The sequence below is a fragment of the Fringilla coelebs genome (genome assembly GCF_963513975.1).
Source record: "Fringilla coelebs genome assembly, chromosome: 5".
NCBI lineage: Eukaryota > Metazoa > Chordata > Aves > Passeriformes > Fringillidae > Fringilla > Fringilla coelebs.
The window spans coordinates 28,966,793-28,987,964 of record NC_140033.1 but is presented as its reverse complement, the minus strand read 5'-3'; the positions used below and the strand labels follow the sequence as shown (position 1 = coordinate 28,987,964).

The window sequence follows — 21,172 nt, the reverse complement described above, 5'->3', positions numbered from 1 at the left end:
TCTCACACTTTAATATCTTCAACTTATAAAATAAATTGGAGAAGCTATAAATAGCTTCTGCAACACCAGACTTCAGTGCAAAGAGATAAAACAGTCAAGATCTGAACTGAATCCTTAACTGAAAATACTTTTTCTGCCTCATAACACAGATGCAAGGGGGAGGGAGAGGAAAAGTTAAACTAAAATTCCTTTTGCCTGCCTTTTCAGGACATTGCAAGAGCTACCAACATGAATCAGATGATGTAGAAAATATTTAATAAAATATACAACGCCCCCAGCCTCTAAAAGAAGAGACAAGAACACCTCCACTTTTAACATCTTCAAAGTAAATGTAGGTGGTGCAAGATTCCAGCCACCCCTCTCCCAGAGCTCATTCCACTTCTTTCTTAAGTACACAGTACATGGTTGTGCAACAAACCAACAACTTACTTAGGCTCTGCTTTGGAGATTTGCTATAATCTCTTGTTATTGCCCAAAGATCCTTATGCAGATTTATCCTAAGCTAAAATAATACAGCGAATTACACCATCATAGATAGAAGGAATTGCACCTGGTTTCAATGGCTTTCATTTGAACATTTGAAATGGCAATAAGATTTCTTATTGACAACTGGTTTTCAACATTTTATGACTAAGAAAGTAAACAGAGCACTTGTGATATCTGCATTTTGCTCCAAATGAAATTATGAACAGTTTTCTGCATGAAGGCAGGAGGAAACAGGCATTGTGAAACACTGTTTCAAGCAGAAAAGGATACCCAGAAATACCAAATGTAAAAAAAAAAAAATATATATATATATATATATATATATATATATATATATATATATAAATGTTTCATGGTTTTTATGCTGCATGCAATACTTCTGAAGTTATCATAAGCAAAGAGCAAATCTTCGTCCACCTCAGTCAGTATGAAAGCTACTCAACTCCTCTCTCCCTGCCACCATCTCAGGATGTCATGGCAGGTCAGAGAATAAAAAATAAGAAAATCTGAATATTACAGCAACATTAGAGAGAAATGCTTCTATGTCCTTTAATTGAATAGTAAAGCTATGCACTTCAGTGGCACTGGAAATGCCACTGCATTGCTCTTTCTTCTTAGTGCCCTCCTCCTTTTTACTGCCATTGATAATGTACCATTAGACTTGCTGCAAGATCAGCCTACATAATAAAAGTATATATAAACCAAAACTCTATTATCTGACAGGGAGAAACGATGGTCAACCACAGATAAGGACAGTGAAACAAAGTAACAAAGAGTCCAGACAAACACAGGTTTAAGTACCAAAGAATTAAGAGCAAACAGCTTTAGGCAACTCAAGAATAAAGACAAAATGTGCTATTTAGACAAATAAAGATCAAATTCAACAAAATAACTGCATTCAAATGTATGTGACCTTGGTTTTTCTTCTTTTTAAAACAAGGGCTTAGTAAGACCCCCAATTTCTCTAAAACAGAAAATAAAACACAGGTCTTACGTTCCAGAGGGAGTATTTGCTTAAAGTGATGGACCAAATTACAATTTCTATAAACAGCTACAACATTCACAACTGCCCTTTGAGCAGCCTATCAGCCCAGAAGAGTAAAGTAGTTCAGACAACTAGCTCAGGGACCTAGCTCATAAACCTCTCCCATTTTATAACTCAATGCAGTAGCAACTAAATCAATTCCTAAACAAACTTAATTCAAAATGGAAACAACTGAAATCTTCTATCTCAGTATAAACTTAAAAACTGGAAAATAGCTGGGAAGCATAATATGGTACATTGCATACTTTTTTTTTTCCTAGTGCCCTAACAGATCAGAGAAACTGGTCAATGTCTTAGCTTCTAGACAAAGTTCTAATGGACAGAGATTCCTAAGTAGGTACTTGCACTTTTACTGTTGTCCTGCCTCAGGCAGAGACCAGCACACAGAAAAGTTTTAAAACATTTCCCTGAGGTACCAATGCACATTGGTATGCCTCAAAAGTGCATTTTCTTTAAGGGCTTTGAATTTACTTCACACTTAGTATGTGCCAAGCAATTTAATGTAGACAAGCATTTGTCTTATACACACACTAAGCCCCAGAGAGAAATATTTTTGCACTTTATTTTAGGGACGTAAGTGAATTTTACGTTCAGTAAGCCACTATTTTTTCCCCAAAAGCTATCTTTAAAATCCTTCCATAGAAGAACCCAGAAACCATGAAATAGCTGCTGGAAGAGCACTTAAGCTTTTCATCAGTGTGCTGCAGAATGCCATTAGTTCACTGGCAAAAGAGCACAAGTAGTAGGATATGCTGATTTGATCAACTCTTGGGGTTGAGTTTCCAACACTATCAATAAAAAGCTGCATAAGGAAGAACAAGTTGTGGAACAGGTTTCTAAGCAGTAATACTTTATGTGACTAATACTGATGGACAATATCCTTACTACATTTACTTCTTCTCCTACTTCCAAATCCCTTCATGAGATCTATAAATCAGAAAAACATTCAAAATGGGAAAAATGCTTCACAGATATCTATGTTTGTATTCTTAAATAAAGTGAGATTGGAAGCAATTAGGTCAAATAGGTTTCACTTGCTTATATGCCTCAAAGTGTTGTTTGTAATAGTGGTACAGATTTCTGCATCGCAAACTTCAGTAAAATTAGCACACTACTGCCTCTGCTTCAGGATTTCTCAATATAAAAGACATTATACATATGAAGAAAAAAATCCATTGCACATAATGGATTTTTTTTTTTTTTAATGTGAACTCATTCCTTCCTGTCAGGTACATAGTTGGTTCAAAATCAGAAAGTTAAGAAAGACATTTCCTCTTATAAATTATTCAGCCATGTGGCTTTATCTTTTTTATTTTCCAGCTTGCTTTTCCCCTTCACTTTCATTACCACTTACAGTCAATATAATAAACATTAATATCTCTTGCCTCTTTTTGTAGGCCATTTCCTACACATTCTAAATATCACTCATTTGAACATATTTAACACATAGGCAAGCTATGCTGCTTGGGTAAATTCCTCATTAAAAATCCTTTTGCAACTCTTGCATGCCTTCAGTTATTTAAGTGATTGTATAACAGTTAACTTTGGAGCACCATGACAGCTCATACTGATTGAAACTGGTGCTGCTGCAATCCTCAACTCTGCAACCTTTCTTGGATCTATATTTTGATTCTGTGCCTAAGGTGGCATTGATATTTTCTCTCAGACAACAAAACTGGCAGACAAATATTTAATTCATTATGGTGGGCTAGCACACAGAACCAACTACGTGGAATGTACAAACACCTGAAACAGAACCAGGGACAGGGGAAGGACGACAACGGCTCCTGCTTAGATAGTAAAAACTGCTGTGGAAATATACTTTTACAGCAGGAAAATCAGTCTCTTTATTGCATTCATGACTTTTAATTAATTACAATAAATAAAACAGGTTCCTTGACAGAATTCTAGAGCAGTTGAAGTTAGAATCAATAAGCCTCAAAGAAGTAATAGTACTTTTTTTCCCCTAAAAATAACAGACATATATATCTAGCCACACTGACTGGCTGTGAGTAATAAATGTAAAATCAAAGATAAGTTTAAAAACAGAATGCTGTTTAACAGACACAAGTTTTAGTAAGTCTTAATAAATTAACAGTAGCTGAAAAGAGGTTTTAAAGACGGTAATTCATTGCTTTATACTTCAGTCTCCTCTGTTAACATAATCTTTCACCTTACTTAGATAATCCTTGTACAAAATGCTTCAAGAACTGCCTCTAACAAGATAAAAATTGTAGAATGCATACTGAGTCTAGTAACTCATCAAACCTGAATAACCTTGGCCATCTACTCTACACTGATGAGATCCCACTTGGTACACTGCACCCAGCCTCAAAGTCCTGGAAAGACATGGATGGACAGCTGGACCAGGTACACAGGACAGCAACAAAAATTATCAAGTGGGATGGAGCACATCTGTGAGGAAAGGTGTGAGAGTTGGTGGCATTCAGCCTGGAGAAGAAAGGCTCCACCACAAAATGTTTGTGATGAGCACGCTGAAACATGAACAGGTTGCCCAGAGAGCAAACAATCTATCCCTGGAAAAACATTCAGGGTCAGGCTGGATGGGGCTCTGAGCAACCTGATCTACTTGAAGATGTCCTGCTTATTGCAGGGGGTAGGCTAGATGACCTTTGAAGGCACCTTCCAATTCAAACCATTCTATTATTCTGTAAGTCAATACATTGAAACATTTTTTCCGTTTTACTTCCAAATTTCATAATCATGCTCTCAAGCATCATTTTCAAATATAATTAGGCATAATTGGCCAGATAAGTTATGACCTAATTTAACACATGCAACTGTTAAAAGTCAGACTTCAGAAGAGAAAGACATTCCCTCAACTGGCTGACCCAACCCTGCTGCGTGTAATGACATCAATATTCAGTTTCACTTAGACAAAGGCATTTACTGTCAGCTCATAAACAAGTTCTACAGAGCTTCATATACAAAGGAAAGAACCTTTAAGGTTATGCAAACATATATCATGAACTAATGTCAAGACTAACACTGAGAAGAATTAGTTACCATGCAAAAATAGTATCATCTTTTAAAAATAACACCAACAGCATGAGATCATGGATTGCTTTATTGATGAACTTTCCCTGAGATGTAGATCATAACACCCTAAACACAAGGAAACGGCACATCAAAAATTTTCTCTTTGAAGCAAAATACTTAATAAAAGGATGTCTAAATTATCAGTAACACTAAACTTTTTCCTCTCCTCTCCTGTATCCTAATATTCTCACCCTCTCTCAACAGGAATCGAATCTAAAATGTTTTGTTATATTTTGAATAGACAAGTCCTTGGAACCTAACAGATGATGAAGAATTTACCTTCCTAAGGGAAATTATGTCAAAGTCCTCTGTGACAATACACCTCAACATGAGAAAGCCATGACTACATTCATCAGACCAATTCACTGGCTTTGAGTGATTTAGTTTGATGCCATCTTAACAGAAGTTGTTTGCACTCGAAGGGAGACTCCCTTCTCTTTCCCTCCCCCACTGTCTCAGAAGCTGACTGTTTTTCAATGAAGTAGTTAGGAAACTTTTCCAGAATAATCAAGTGCTACCCATGGGAGTTTGCCTCATTATTTCCCAATCCAGCATTAACCTGCTAGTTTTGATACCATCTATAGTGCTAGCTATAAGACTGGACCAGGTGAGCTCGCTTTTCAAAGCCTTCCTTTAAGAAATATGTTAATCAAGACCTTACAGTGGAAAGGTACATAATCTTATCTTTAGGCACATTATCCTATCATACATTGTAAACAGATGAGCTCCTTACAGTTTATTAGCATTATGTAAACAACATTTATTAGAAGGAAATCCTAATTTTCCCAAGATGTGACTAAGTTTTAAACAATTAATCAATGTTAATACAAAATTTAAATGAGTTTCCACAGACTACTAAATTTTTCCTTAGAGGTGTGTCATAACATATCAACACCTGTAGTAAACAGGTGTCTCACACAATAGCCCCTGTAAAAAAATAATGATGACATCAATTTCATATGACAATTAAAAACCTTACAAAAACTATAGTGGGAAACAGTTGTACACACAAAAAGCCACAAGCCCTTAAATGGTACCACAGCTTTGGATCAATAGCAAGTCAAATAAACACGATAGCAGTTGAGAATTGAAATGATGAGAACTTCTGGGGTTTTTTTTAACCAAATTTGGTGTGTTTGCTGTAATTTTTTCAAATAAATACTTACAAGTCAATTTACTGCCTGGCCATTCCTTATTCAAAAACAATTTCTAAGAATATAAAAATGTTCTTTGCAAAGTTTATAAATATCTGTCCTTATCCTTTCTTAACGCCTCAGAATCACAGTAGAGAAGCTGTACTGAAATGTAACTGGAACATTTAAAAGGACCAAAGTATAAGAAATACCATACACACAGAATCAGACTAAAAATACCTATTGTAATTATGCTTTTCAAAAACAAGCACACCCAATTTTCTCTTAGGGCTTTTAGAGAAATTAAATCCAAGATTCACAACCATTCCACATTTCATATAACAGGCCAGCTCTATTGTATGAGGCTGCTTATTTACAAGCTCAGCAGAAAAAAAAAATCAGGTAGTGGGAAGTTCTGCTAATTTGATAGTTTAAACTCCTTTCTCTCATCCTGAGATGGAAACTGCATAACCAATTAGAATTCTGCAAGATCCTCTAAAAGGAACAAAACTCTCAGTAAGCAATTTCTGAAAGCAAACTTGTTTTTTGACATCAGATAGATAAATTTTGCAAAGAAAATGAAACAGCCTTCAATAAACATCACAGTCAATTGTTACGCAAAAAAATTTTTTTATTTAAAATATATTATAATTATATATATATATATATAAAAATTTAATTTAAAATATATCAGCAACTAAAACTAGCTGCCAGTGAAAGCAACATTCACCTTCCAATTTAGCCACACAATTAGCTAAAACTTGTAAAAAAATCCCAGTAGAAAATAAGAGCAATTTCTATCTCCTTCCCATATTTTTACATTATAAGATGGAGGCAAAAAAATTCTAGAGTTGAAACCCTGTCTACTAATATCTCCTTCTCCCCCCATTCTCAAGTGACAAACATTTCAGATGTGAAATGACAGCAGTCATGCTTAGAATGAGGTTTCCAGATTAATTCTAGATATATGCACACAGGGCCCATATGAGCAGAGCAGAAACTCAGTTTGACATAAAATTCCTAGTAAGAAAACAGGCAGTGTTCACATAGTCTCTGAGTTCCAAGTTAAATCGAAGAAAGATTCATCACAACAATAAAACTAAACTTGTCCAAACAGAAATTTTTTTAAATTTCAGTTGACATGCACCAGTGGACATTTCTGAACTGCTCTTGATTATACTCAGTTCTCAACACGAGGCATTTTTAAAATGCTATGTGGTATCTGCATGAGAAGATTTGAATCCTTAAAATCCACTCAAAATAAAAACTTATAGACCTACAGAACCCAAAGTGCAAGCATAAAATCAGATATATTTAACTCTGACTGAGAAATGACAGTCAAATTATGGAATATAAATCTCAGTTTGCAAACAAATTGGTTGTCCCAAGCACAAAAGAGCTACAGCCAACAGAGGAGAAAACAGTTCTTAAAGAAAATGTAGCAACTACTGAATCAGTAAGACTGCATAAAATATGAACTGAATATGAAGCCATTAAATATTTAGTGTAAACCAGAATCAACTTTTATGTTGTATATTACCTATTATCTTGTTCCAAAAGGTTGTAATTTTCCCTCTCCACCCTCCAAAATATCTTAAGCCAAGATAAACTAATTTAGCTAGCAGCTTAACACAATGGGCTTTCTGAGCAAAAGATTTCAACAGACAAGTTCTTGCCTGGAGTTGCAGACAGGTACAACGAATCTACCACAATGATCTATTATAAGGAAACTGTAATTTTGTATATGAATAAACAAGCTCCTCTACTCAGCCATGTGAATACCTGAGAGGTTCAATGTTCTGGCAGAGATTCTATTTATTTATTAAAAGAAAAAGGCATGTGCTAATGAGTACGATTACAACTCTGCTTATCAATCTCTGTCAAAAGCAAGACCATTTTCTTTGGGTGACTGCCATATTTATTTCCCTCCACACATGTTCTTTAATAAAGAATGAGGTTCTTGTATGGTGTCCCTTAAGAACTGTCAAATATTGCAACGAAACAGCAGACTTATGTACATTTATAGCACCATCTCATAAATCCCTTTGGCTAAGTTTATCTTCTATAAGCAAGACACAGATCAGTTTACATTACAAGAAAGTTTAAATCCAAAGCCTAAAGGCCTCCCACAATATAATATACTGCTTTAAAATATTATACTATTTAAACATGTTCACTATTTCATTAATGAAAGAAAACGCAGAGGGAGGAGAAAAAAGCCCCAAGAAATAACTGCTCCCTGTAACTCAAAGGTGATTGCATAGTGACAATGTAAAGATAACTGGCCTATGACACATCTGGACTCTCAATATTAAATACTGCTTTATTCAGAGAAGAGCCAGTGACCCTTAACTTCCATCTGGAGACTCTCTCATCAAAGGTTTTCATTTAAAATAACCATTCTTATCAAAGTACATTTTTCTTCTCAATGTACGATCCTCAGAGCACGACTCTACAACATCCTGTCATCACTGTGCACTTACAAGGGGTTAATCACTAAATGGAAGGGCAGTTCAAGCAGAGATCAAAAAGCCAAGATTGCTGGGCTTCTACCCCCACTTTGCAACCAATTTACTCCATGGCCTACAGTAAACCCATTCTCACTGTGAAGGTGCATGCATCTAGAAAAATCAAGATACATTACAGCTTTACCACCCTAAAGTGGTAATTGCAAGTTTAATGTTCAGAAATTAACTTTTTTTTTTCAAATAAAAGACAATAATCCATTGATTTAAAACACAGAACTGACTGATGAAACTCAGTTGTTCACAGACCACAAACTGTTTACAATTAAGTTTCTATATTTTGCTAGAGAGTTTTCTCTCATTTGTAGTACCAAAATTACTTCAGTATTTCCATTTATTATAAAGTACTTACAAAGCACTCCAGGAAATAAGCAGATCTGGTTTTGATGGACAAATGCCTTAGAATTAAAGACTGGACTACTAAAACTACTTTCTAATTTCACTTAGAACATGGGAGAAAAATCCAACACACAATAAACAAAACTAACACACATAGTAGCAACAAGTTTCCTCCATTAGCAAAGGAAAAATTATTCATATATACAGCTGAAGAGGGGATATTAAAAATGGCCTATGTAAGCTGCTTCTCAGGAGTCTACTTTTTACTTATTCCACAAATATGGCAACCCTTATTTTACAAAAATCTGGGCCTCAGATAATTCTAAGGATCAAATTTAATGCATGTGTAGCTGGGATTTACAAGTGCGTCATTTTGTAATTTCTCTTTGAAGATGAGTCTTACCCATCTTAACTTGCCAAGTTTCATATATTTCACATCCTGTAAACTCAGTTTGGTTGGCAAAAAAAAAAAAAAATGAAGTAATGCTCTGTGCACTCAAAAGGATTAAAATTTGGCATGACTGAAGTGAACAGCAGCTAACAATCTTCCAAAGCATTTCACACTGAAAAGTTCATCTGACCTTATAAAAATGAACTTGCATGCAAAACCCACTGCTATGAGGCCCATAGGGAAGTACTACAAAACTGGAATCCTTCAACATATAACAGCACAGCTCCCTGCAACTTTTTAAAACATCTGACATGCATGAGTGCTTTGCATAAATGAGCCTAATAGATCATTGAAGACAAGCACTAACACAGCTCCGGAAATTATCAACATCAGTACAAGATAAATGTACAAAGAAGTCACATCTTAATTGATCTCTACTCCTTTGAATTGCTAAGACTTGCAATTCTCATAGCATCAGCAACCAAGACATTAATGTTTGCAGAAAGTTTCCTCCAAACTATGATGTACAATTCTTTGTATGTACCAACCACACTTGAACCAAAAAGCACTTGAAATCAAGCTAAAACAAAATTCACATCAGTTTCTGGAATTTAGAATTTCTTAGGTGACAACAGGAGAGAAAGAGCTGAGAACTCAGTTTGAAATCTATGCCCCGCACACCCTCTGAATTCCTTTGTTTTTTACATATAAAATGTGTATAAAATCTTTGCCATAAAAAGTCACGGTCAGGATGACAGCTGTTCACTAAACATAGCATAAAACAGGGTAACAACCCTCAAAAAGCATGTGGAAGGACTAGCAATGCTCCACTCAGCGCTAGACATGATAATGTCTACCATGTCAGTGACAGCTGCTTGGAAACTGGAGCATAACCCTATAAGGAGGAAAGCAAGGGAAAAAAGACAGTAGTGCTAGGACCTCTGCAATCCTATTGTCACTCATGGAGAATTGCTGCTGGTCATTAGACACATCACAGCAGAAGCCACAGCTCTACAAATGCTAATGCTAAGTAAGCAAGCATGCTAAGTAAGCAAGCATTTTTAAGAAAAAGGAAAGAAACTTACAAAAAACCCAACAAAATCCCACTGAAGAAGCAATAGGAAAAAAATAGAAAAAATCCCTAACTGCTGGTTTCTTCAACAGCAAAGTTTAAGACAATTACAGAATGATAGAACATAAGGAATTGGAAGGGACCCAGAAGGATCATTGAAGTCCAACCCCTGGCCCTGCACAGGACATGCCCAAGAGTCACACCATGGTGCCTGAGAGCATGGTCCAACTCTTCTTGCACTCTGTCAGGCTGGTGCTGTGACCACTTCTCTGGGGAGCCTGTTCCAGTGCACAACCACCCTCTGGGTGAGAAACCTTTTTCTGATATCTGACATAAACCTCCCCTGACTCAGCTTCAGGCCATTCCCTCAGGTCCTGTCACTCATCACCACAGAGCAGAGATCAGTGTTTGCCCTTCCTCTTCCTCTCACGACAAAGCTGCAGAGGGCAATGAGGTCTCCCCTCAGTCTTCTCTTCCCCAGGCTGAAGAGGCCAAGTGACCTCAGCTGCCCCACATAATGCTTCTCCTCAAGGACCTTCACCATCTTTGTTACCCTCCTTTGGACACTTTCTAATAGATTAATATTCTTCTCATATTGTGGTGCCCAAAACTGCACATAGGACTCACTTAAGGATATTTGATATTGCAGATAAGCAGCATTTTACTTCAGGAGAATCTCAAGGAATGTTTTTCAGCTCTCTAAATCAAGATAGGGGGAAGAAAACTACAAAGGGTAAGAGATGAGAAAGTACCTTTTGACAGGTACTGGTTTCAAAAACCAAAACAGGAAAATGTGAATGATGAATACTCAAAGGGAAATGCTATCATATTGACAACTTTTACAGCACAACTTCTTACAGCTGCTGATTGTGATTTAAAAAAAAATAAAGAAAGCTATTATTTCTGTCAAAAAATGAACTATTATTTTTAAGACTTTAAAGTCACTGTACTAACTATGAAAACTCATTAAGTACAAGTCTCCTGATTGTCTAGCTTCTAACTATGCTTTAGCCACATTCAACGCATTTTTTTAAAAAAATCCTTCTGGTTAAAATCATCTTAAACCTCCTCCTATTTCCTCAAAAAAAAAAAATTATGCATACTCCAAAGAACTTAACTAAAATAACTTTAAGCATATCCAAAGAGAAGGCATTTTTGCACAAAATAACTTTTTTAATACCATAGCTTGTGGAGCAAATGTCTTTGAAATAGAAAGTAATTAGCATTTTCACCACAGGAGACAACATATACCATGAAATGTACTTTGATTTCCTCCTTGAGATCCACTACATTGCTCAATAGTGGGCAATATGCAAAGAATCATAATTAAGTTTATTACAAACATGGAACACTACAAATATCTAGCAGTCTGATCACAAGACTTCACTTTCAAGATTTGTTGCTATATTTATATAAAGAATCAGGAGGATTTCATTCAATTCCAAATATATTTGAACCATGGATCTTTCTTCCATAGCATTATTGCAGTTGTGTAACCACTGCATAATCTGAAGTATATAATACATATTCAGATGGGACTAGGGACTATCATATACTACACAACAGACTTATAAAGCCTTCAACAAAATGAGCTGACTTTTTAACCTCACTTTTTTGAGCCTTATTTTGAAAGGAAGAAATCAGGATGCATTTAAGACAATCTTTTTGACCACTGGGTGCCACTCTTGTTCTGTGTACAATAAACCGCCTGACACTAACTCAGTCTTCTCACCCTTTCTGGTGTTTTCCTCAGCTTTAAACAACCCTGATTCTTCTAAATTGAGGGGAAAATATGGAAAAACTTTTACACAAATTTTTATTAAGCACTCCTGTTCAAAACCTTTTCTTATTGCTTCTAGCCCCAAACATGCAATTCTGAAAGAAGTCCCTTATCATATATGAAGGATTTCCTTTGTGGTGAGGTTATAGAATAATCCATCATGCTGTGTCTAATTCATCCCACTCAATGGAATAGAGATCTACTGCAACTGTGTGGCCCTGTATGGATATTGCTATTAACAGCATCACACTGAGTTTACAACACCACAAGTCTAAGGCTTGCCCTCTGTGAACTGTTTCTGACCTGCTTGCGGTCTTTTTTTTTAACTTGCTGCTGGTTTAACAGGAATTTTTCCAACTGGCCAGGTGTCTATAGCTAACTTGGTTTACTTCTGTTGATCTTTGTAAGGTACAACTATAGTTTTAAATACAAAGCAGTAACAAGGAGTGTTACATATATTATGACTAACACCATGATGCAATATCCACAAATACAGGCTGATATAATAGACATCTCGAGAAGTGGAAATGCAGGATGTGGCATATAAAAGCACAGCCATCAGATAACATTCTTGGATCAGACTGCTAATATTTCACCTATACTAACAATCAATTCTTGTCTAAATATTTAAGGTGACTTTCATCCTTGTCCATAAATTTTGAGCGTAACACTATCCTGTGCACTTTATTTGCTAACTCAAAATTCCATATCAAATATCATTGCAGGCATATGTATATTACAGCCCTATGATTCACTACTAGTCCTTAGATTTCATAAATGGGAACCTGAGGTACAGACTAAGAAGGGTTCTTAGAAATTAATATTACATATGATGGAAATATATATTCATCAGTTCAGCTGAGAAAACAGGGAGCTCAGAAGAAGGCTGTGGTGAACTTCATAATCCTATTAGCTATCCCACCAACCTTTAAAATAGCACAGGCATCATTATATTGTATTTCCAATGTACTGCAGCTGCAGAATCAAATAACAGAACAAAGAATTCTCTGAAATCATGTAAGAAGTGTGACTGATCAGAGATGCATTAAATTACTTGCAATTACAGGTTACCATCATAATGATGTTATCATGAGGCCTCCTATCCTTATTAAACTAGAGGCTTTCATGTCATGTAAATTCTTCTATTTCTATTTCAAACAATACAACTAAAACCCATTTTTCCACTATTGTCTTTTACTTCAACAGATGTCCTTTCCCTGTTATTTCACTGGCCTGATCTACCAGCTGTTTTGGTGACCAAGTAAAACGCCCTAAATATTTGCAGCCTATGCAAGGCACTACTAGAATCAAAAAATACCTGTATTCAGGTCTTGTAGGGTGATCATCCCTTGCCCATCTGTATCCTGATTCATCCTGCAAAACATACATGCAAAACAACTACATGACACGTATCTCAATGTCAGATGTCAAGTAGTTAGTTGCCAAATGGTACTTAATTATTGCAAAACCAAAGCATTTAATAAGCTAAATAAATATTACCCCTTGCAACAAATATCTTCTCAATTTATTCACTGTATCCATTTACTTTTTATTTTCTTCCTCTGTCAATATTGAAGAGAGCAACTTTGCAATGCTATACAAAACACAAACTACAGAAGTTTCCAAAGCATATATACATGCCCTGACTTAAAGAAGACTTTCGTCTTCAAAATATAAATTACCATCAACACCCTGAAATTACAGAATTTCAAACAGCTGGGTTGCAGGGGGCAACAATAATGACCTTTCCAGTATTTTAATTACCTATTATTCAAGCCTTAATGGGAAAACAAACAGGAGAGAAGAATCACCTTACGTACACCTCGGTGTGGAGGGCCACTTCTTCGGTCGTGGGCAAAACTCCGACCGGCGTTATAGTCTCTGTACTCAGTGTGACCGTAATCGTCATAGCGACTGTAATTCCCGTCCCCGGGTCTCTCAAGCAGCGGGGCTTTCTTGGGCACAATGTTTACTATTCTGTGGTAATCACCCTAAACCACAAAAACAAACAAAATCATATTGCTTTTAACAGCTGAAAACCCGCAACACATAAACAAAAGTAGAACCCAGTTATTTCCAAATACGGGACTTAAAAGAGCAAATTGCACAGGGAAACAGCAAACACTAAAAATCATGCCAGTCTGACAGTGGAATAGCTTATTAAATCTAATTGGACACTACTCATATTCAATCCTTGGGCATTACAAGTTTAATTATAGAGGGAAAAATTTAAACATGGCTTAATTGTCTTTTGAAAGTTTATAAGCAGTAGCATTAGCTACTTTCTGTTAGCTACATGTAATTCTCAGATTTTTACATTATCTTTAGAATGCAATGAAGAAAGTTACACTTGTAATGCCTATAAGAGTCCATCTGAAAATACTAACAATTTTCCTTATGTCCATAACATCCTCCATACTGCAGAGACTGTATTTAGATAGACCTTTCTTCATAATCTGAACAGATAAACACACACTGAATACAATGCAGCAGGTGATCTGAAGATTCAAGTGACAGAATTTTAACACTCTTGGTTTTTCTTTTAGTGCAAATTCCAAGCAGTTTTTTGCTAGAACACAAATTTAATTTATTTCCTTCAAATAGCATGTCATATACCATTTGTCAACTAAAGAAATTCTTTGTTTATTAAGTACAAATTGCACAGCTGCAAAAGATACAAATTCAATTTTACTAGAACTAAGTTTTATATAAGTCAACTGCAAATAAAAAGCAAATGAAAACATGAATGCAAGATTTTCTTTTTAAATCCTCTTCCTTTAGCAAAACATTTTTTTAATGGGCCTTAAACAAAAGCTACTAATGCAGAGACTTGAATTAGCATGTGCAATTTGGTGGGGAGGGGGGAAAGACACTCAAGCTATTTTTTTAACAGAAGTCACAATCTAATGCACTGATAGTTTTTGCAGAAAAATACATTGTATTCACAAACTGCTAAATATTTTCATGCAAAATGACATGTAATATAAAGGTAGCATTGAACCATCTAGTTAAGACTTGCATCAAAATGAGTGCATCAGATCTTTTAGACTATAAATTTTCATAATGCCTAATCACACATTGTTCCCTAGACAGCCTTAAAGATTACAGGAATTTAAAAATGTCAATGATGCAATGGTTAAATTAAATTGGCCACGTGTTAGACTGGAAAAAAAATCTATGAAAATACATTCTGTCTTTCCTCTTGTCCTATCTTGATAAGCATTTTGGAAAAAGAGGTAGCTGAACATCCTGTGGAAATCAATCTGATTTCCAGCTTGCTGAAAATGAAGAAATGTTACTGTTGCCTGTCACAGTAACAAAAATGTTACAGAACAGCCTACCACTAATAAATTACTCAATAGAGAAGCCTGTGTAATGAGTTACATAGAGTAACCGAAAGTCTCCAAAGAGACAAGCTGAAAACAAAACAGAGGGAACCCAGAAGATGCACTAAATCAGCTAAGGTACTATTTCAACATTTACCATAAGGAAAAGGGAAGTCAGATAAGAGGAACTGGCGCCTGAAATTTTATTTTGCCAAAAGCATTACCACAGGATGTAAATAGAAATATCAAAAAGTATTCTTAAAATTCTATTTACGGTGTAATACCTCCAAAGACAAAGCTACAACCTGTTTTATTTATTTGTTGGAGACTTCAGACAAGGGAGGAAAAAAAATTGCCCATCTCTGTGGAACAGAGAATTCCTAAAAGCATTCTGAAGTTATTCTATAGCATAGCAAACACAGCATCTGCATTTGCTTTCACAAACATGCCATACATACATACACACATAACACACCACAAAAGACTCTGTATCTACAAAGCAGATTTCTGTTGCCATTCTTCTTGTAAAGTGTTTCCTTTACAGGACTTCAAAGCACAACTTTAGCAAAGATGTACTTTCAACATTTGTTGAAACATCTTCTCCTATACTTTAAACATTATAAAAAAAATTTGTTGGTGACAAGAACAATCATGAAAGAAGTTCCTTTACCATGTCAAGTCACTTAAAAGAAATATTAACATAAAAAGACTATGGGAAAATATAACATTAGTATGGCCTCTTGTTCCCCAGAAGTCATTAAAAATCCCATGCTTAATAACATGAAGAATTACACCAAAAAATCAGTTTACCAAAATAAAAATATTCTAAAACATTTCCAAGAGATTTGAAAATTAAAAAAAAGAAACCAATACTTAATTCAGTAGGCAGCCTATTATTTCTATGCAGATGCATGTGCCAGATTACTGACTTCAAGGAACAGGGGAAAAAATGGACTTGGGATATACTAGGAACTTACAGAGGTACATAAATCCATACCCTATGGTACAGGCCATTGTATAAAGGTATAGTATAATGTTATAGTGCTATAGATACAATGCTTACTACACACTTACATCACCATGAATCCTTGGAGGGAGACGTTCTCTTGGAACTCTTTCATAGTCGTATCGCCCTTCAGACCACATTTCATCTCTTCGATAGGCCACTTAAGCCAGTGAAAACACAATTAGTGAAAACCAGACTCATTATGAACAGACAAAAGGACAGTGAGCTGAAAAATAAAGGTTCCAGGATTTCTCCCAATGCAATGTATTATGCACAAGCCCTGTACATAGACTTTTTATTATTAGCCCTTTAAAATATGGAAAGTATGTCATGTACTCGGAGCAAAAATAACTCGCAGTATGGGCAAGAACATGGTACTGGAAATTAGTCGAGTACAATCAGTAAAATTACAGGATTTAGAGATACTATAAACCAGTCTATTGAAATATATGCATATTGCAAATACTAGATGTACAGACAAATGCATACACATACACCTTACAGGAATAGTGTTCTGCTAAAAGTAACCGGAACTTTTAAAAAAGTAATTCAACATCTATATATTGGATTAAATAATTTCTACTTTTTAATAAAATATATTTTAATAAAATAACTTTGAATTATTTCATCAACTCAACTCTCTGGAAAGAGATCAAAATGCAGCACATAATTTCTTAGTACAAAGCCTCACATTTTGATTATATGCATATAATACATTCTTCACATGCAGGTACTTCCTGTTTTAAATTGGGAGCCAGCAGAACAAAAAAATACCTCTTTTCAGAGAAAAGTGACTTTGGAAGCAGAGTTAGTCATTAAAGACAGGTGGAAATAAACCATCATCCTAAGAGATTCTAATCATGCTGTGCTAGACAACACAGACTTGAGGAGTTCAAACCATTATCTACTATACAACACTGAAAGTGCATACGCAACTGCTAGAATCATATTTTTCAAACCCTCCCTTCACAGTAGTAGATCTAGCTGTTAAAAACAGTCAATATGGAAAAGTAACAACAGGTCACGTTCAGAAGGAGAAATAACAAATGTTACCTACTTGCAAAAATAAAAACACTTTACTGGAAATAGACTTCTGAGGCTATATAAAAATACTGATTTGTACAGATGCTAAGAATCAACATAAAAGAGTTTATTAACTGTAAACAGAGGCAGTACTAATTCTGATATACACTTTTGCAAAATACAACCAACACTCACATACTTACTTTTCTGTCAGTTTTAGCAACTCTGCTTCTGAAGATCCATTCACTTACCTACAAAAAAAAGAAACTGAGGTTAGGAAAAAATACAAATATATTCATCATAAGTATATTTTTTTCTATTAAGTAAGCCAGACAGGTACAATCTAAATGTTTTAACTGCCTGTACCCTGTGATCTGACTTTGTAAAGAAAAATAAGATTCAGTTGCAAGTGATGAGAAGTTAATTAAAAGTTTGCTATTTTTTCTTTTGGTAAAAGAGAGTGAATAAAGAAGCTATTTCCTCAATCACAAGATGTATCTATGTTCAGAGATATTGATCCTGGCATTGGTTCAAACAAACCAGATTATCTTCCTAAAATTATAGTCCCATTTTATAACAGACTTGACCTTAAGTTTGTTCTGCAACCAAGACAGAGAAGCAGTCTGATGTAGCTACAGGTTATAAATCAAAAGCTGACTAAGCCAACCAGCTGATCCTAGTTTTGGTAAGGACAAAAGCAAGAGGATCCACTGTCCCTTCCCTCTCCAGTAAGCCCCACATAAGAGTTACTAATTCTGAAACCACTGCTCATATTGCTGCATTGGATGGTCAGGTGCATCATCAGAAGCACCTTGCTGGCATTTCCACAGTAACTGCCTCAACTTTTCTTTATTTTGTACTTCACCGACCTTTTCTAGAGCCTTAGAAATGCACACCAGGGCTATCTGTGCATGAACAGCTTTTAGGCCAATCCCATGCCCTCCTTCCCACATTACCAGGAGGATGCTCTATCTACTCTTAGCTGTCCCCACCACCCTCTTTTCTTTGTGCCCAGAACAGTACTTGAACATTTCTGTGTTTTTATGTACAGGAGGGGACAGAATTAGCTATGGCAAGACAAAATCATGATGCTGAAAAGGCATCACGTGCTCTGCACTAAAACACTTCACTGCTGGTCCCTCGTGCCCAGGCCTTGCCCAGGATGGACCACTCCTTCTGTCTGTACTTGTCCACAGCTGGGAAGCACCTGAAGTGCCCACAGCACCCACTCCCTCCCCTGCTCATCCACAGCCTACCCACCTCTGACATGAAGAGAGATTTAGGTACTTGATAGCAACCCTCAGTTTTTTAGACAAATAGCAAAATACCAGAAGCTGAATTCAGACGAGGTTTTCAAACGGGCTGCTTTTTTCTCCATTTGGACAAATACAGTAGTGACCCTGTCCTTCTGCCTGCAGAAGTTATTGAAACTGTTAGCTGAACACAATGTTCAAAAAGCAACACATCTCAGATAAGTGCTACTGAAGCTGAGGGCAAACTTACACCTCGTGCTGCTTTGCCAGTCAAACCAAGTCCAACATCCCAACACACATCACTGGCACTAGGCGCCAACACTCACATACACACCGCATTATTTCATCAGGAATCAAGCTGATAAAAAAACTCCCTTTTTTTATCACTGCCAGACCACACTGAAATGAGCAAGAATTAAGACCAGTATTTCAACAAAAACACAAGCTGGAAAAAGGTAGAGATACACTATCACAAAAGTCAACCGACTGACAAAAAATATACACTAGACAACAAGCAACTATGCAGGTGGAAGAAAAATCTCATCTGCATTTAGAGGAATGGAATGAAGAAAGTTAATCAGGCAGAATTAACCATCAAGTACATTGATTAAAATGCTACTAAGGTAAACAAGCAGAAGACAAATTTTATACAGAAGAAGACAAAACAGACAAATTTTAGCTCAGAACAATGAGATAAAATAAGGCTTTATTTGAGAACAGCAAAAGAAAAAAAATGCATGAAGGGAAGAAAATGCAATTCCAGTGTCTTTTATCTGTTTCTATAGAAAAAGAAAACAATTCATATCTTAACTGATGTGACCTAACACAGCTTTAATAACAACCATGGACAGTTTAAACTCTTAGGATCAATATCAGAAAGTTCCATTAACAAAGACTCAAGAGCTCAAATCTCAAATTTATTATGCGATATTGAGATTCATCTGTTCTCTCAGTAGCTACAAAGTTGCTGTGAAACAAAGAACAAATACTATAACTCATCCTGATTAACTATCTTCTATAAGCATATACAAAAAAAAAAAACAAACCAAAACCAAACAGTTGATGTTTAATATTATGATATATAATCACTTGCTATATTAATTTAAACAATCTCTTCCTATTTTGGATCAGAGGTGACTATTTTGCCTAAAGCAAAGTCTTCTCACAAATAATCACATTCTGTAAGTGCACAGGTCATTCTATGAACACAAAAGAAGCTGGTCTATTGTAGCCAGCCACTAAGAATGGCTTTACTCCAATTAGCATTATGTTTTGTTCTATGCTAATATAGGTTTTTTCCTCAGGCAGACTACACAGGTCTCTTCAGATTTTTTGCAACCTCCTGATGCATTTGCAAAAGCACTCCAGTACTTTGAAAGATTTGTACACAATTCTTGTCTGCTTACACTTACTTGAGACATCAATTTTCATCAAGGCTACAAGTATCTGCTTCTCCAGGATTTTTAATTTTCTAGTGTGTGCTATCATCCTTCTGCAGAATCTACATTTTTGTTTTCAACACATACAGCTTCCTAATCCAGATGGCTACATCTTGCCATATGTGAACAAAGCAAATGCAGAGATAGACAGCTGGAGTGCCTCCCATGCCACTGGGATATATCTGGTTTTATAATGTTACCTTGATAAACAGCACAGACTGAAAAATGTGAGCCAATTTCGTCTATTGCCTCTACTTTGGAAAGTTCTCAAAAAAGCTCAAACGCTTTTGCACAAGATGTAGGAGAGATGTAACTCATTAGTAATAGCACTAGAAAACTTGCAATGATTCCTGCTGTTAGGATATAAAGACAGACCGAAAATACTGTTTTATCTTCCAACAATTAGACTCTGTATTTGATAATCTTCAAAGATATCCAGTATCTCTTACGTAGACAGAAGGCAAGGCAGATAAAAATGGGTTTGGGGGAGAAAGTAACTTTCTCATCTTCCCCTCGTACTTGGGACAGGTAAAACACACAGAACAGACACAGAAAAACTAAAAAGCAGAAGTATGAGAGCAGAGGGAAAAATCCAACACACAAGGAAATAAAATAATGTGAGCAAGGCACTAAGAAAATACAGAGATTTAAAGACAATCTGTCTCTGCCTAATAGCAAATATTAGGCTGTAAGAGTTTCAAAAGCATTTAGAAGTATCACTGCAACAAGTCAAGGGATATTCACCTAGATACCAAGAGGTTTTCTTCCAACCTTCCTCAAGCCATTCACAATGATTTTGACTCAAAACAGCATGCATAAACTGAATATAATTAATAACAGCAGCAGCATTCCAATGAGGATTTACAATGCCAGCAGTTCCACTTCCTTACTACATTATTCTAATATGTCACTAGGACAAGAGCAACAGAAGCAATGCATTAGGGGTTATATTAATAGAATATACTAATAATAGCACTTATCTTTACCTGACCACCTGCAGTTACTGACCTGTCCATCATCAGTGCCAGTGCCATGTAAAGCATACTCTACCAGGCTCTGATGTGGCTGCTCCACCAGCAATGTCACTGCAAACAACTGCATGGATCACCACTGCTCCCGTGGCTTTCCACCCTGCAGCACAAATACTCTGACAACAAAATATGATAGCTTTCCATACAGCTGCCATAACCAGTCAAAATCACTCTTGAAATTACTCTTGAAAGTACAGATGAACCCATAGCACTTTACTGTATCAAACTGTACTCACTGTACTGGTTGTTCGGGTTTCCACAAC

The 21,172-nt window shown here is 35.9% G+C and overlaps 1 protein-coding gene across 2 annotated transcripts in view; it reads right to left on the bottom strand.

The window, feature by feature from the left end:
• Positions 1-21,172, bottom strand: part of PPHLN1 (periphilin 1) — a 63,145-nt gene that overhangs the window by 41,059 nt on the left and 914 nt on the right. Inside the window, exons 2-5 of one of the 2 annotated variants that reach the window (XM_084206829.1) lie at positions 17,390-17,437; positions 16,232-16,323; positions 13,643-13,822; positions 13,150-13,205 (exon numbers count right to left, since the gene is read on the bottom strand). In XM_084206829.1, the coding sequence (XP_084062955.1) occupies positions 13,150-13,205; positions 13,643-13,822; positions 16,232-16,323; position 17,390 (329 nt within the window). In that variant the 5' untranslated portion in view covers positions 17,391-17,437. The remainder of the gene's footprint in view (positions 1-13,149; positions 13,206-13,642; positions 13,823-16,231; positions 16,324-17,389; positions 17,438-21,172) is intronic. The other variant, XM_084206830.1, reaches the window with a different exon arrangement.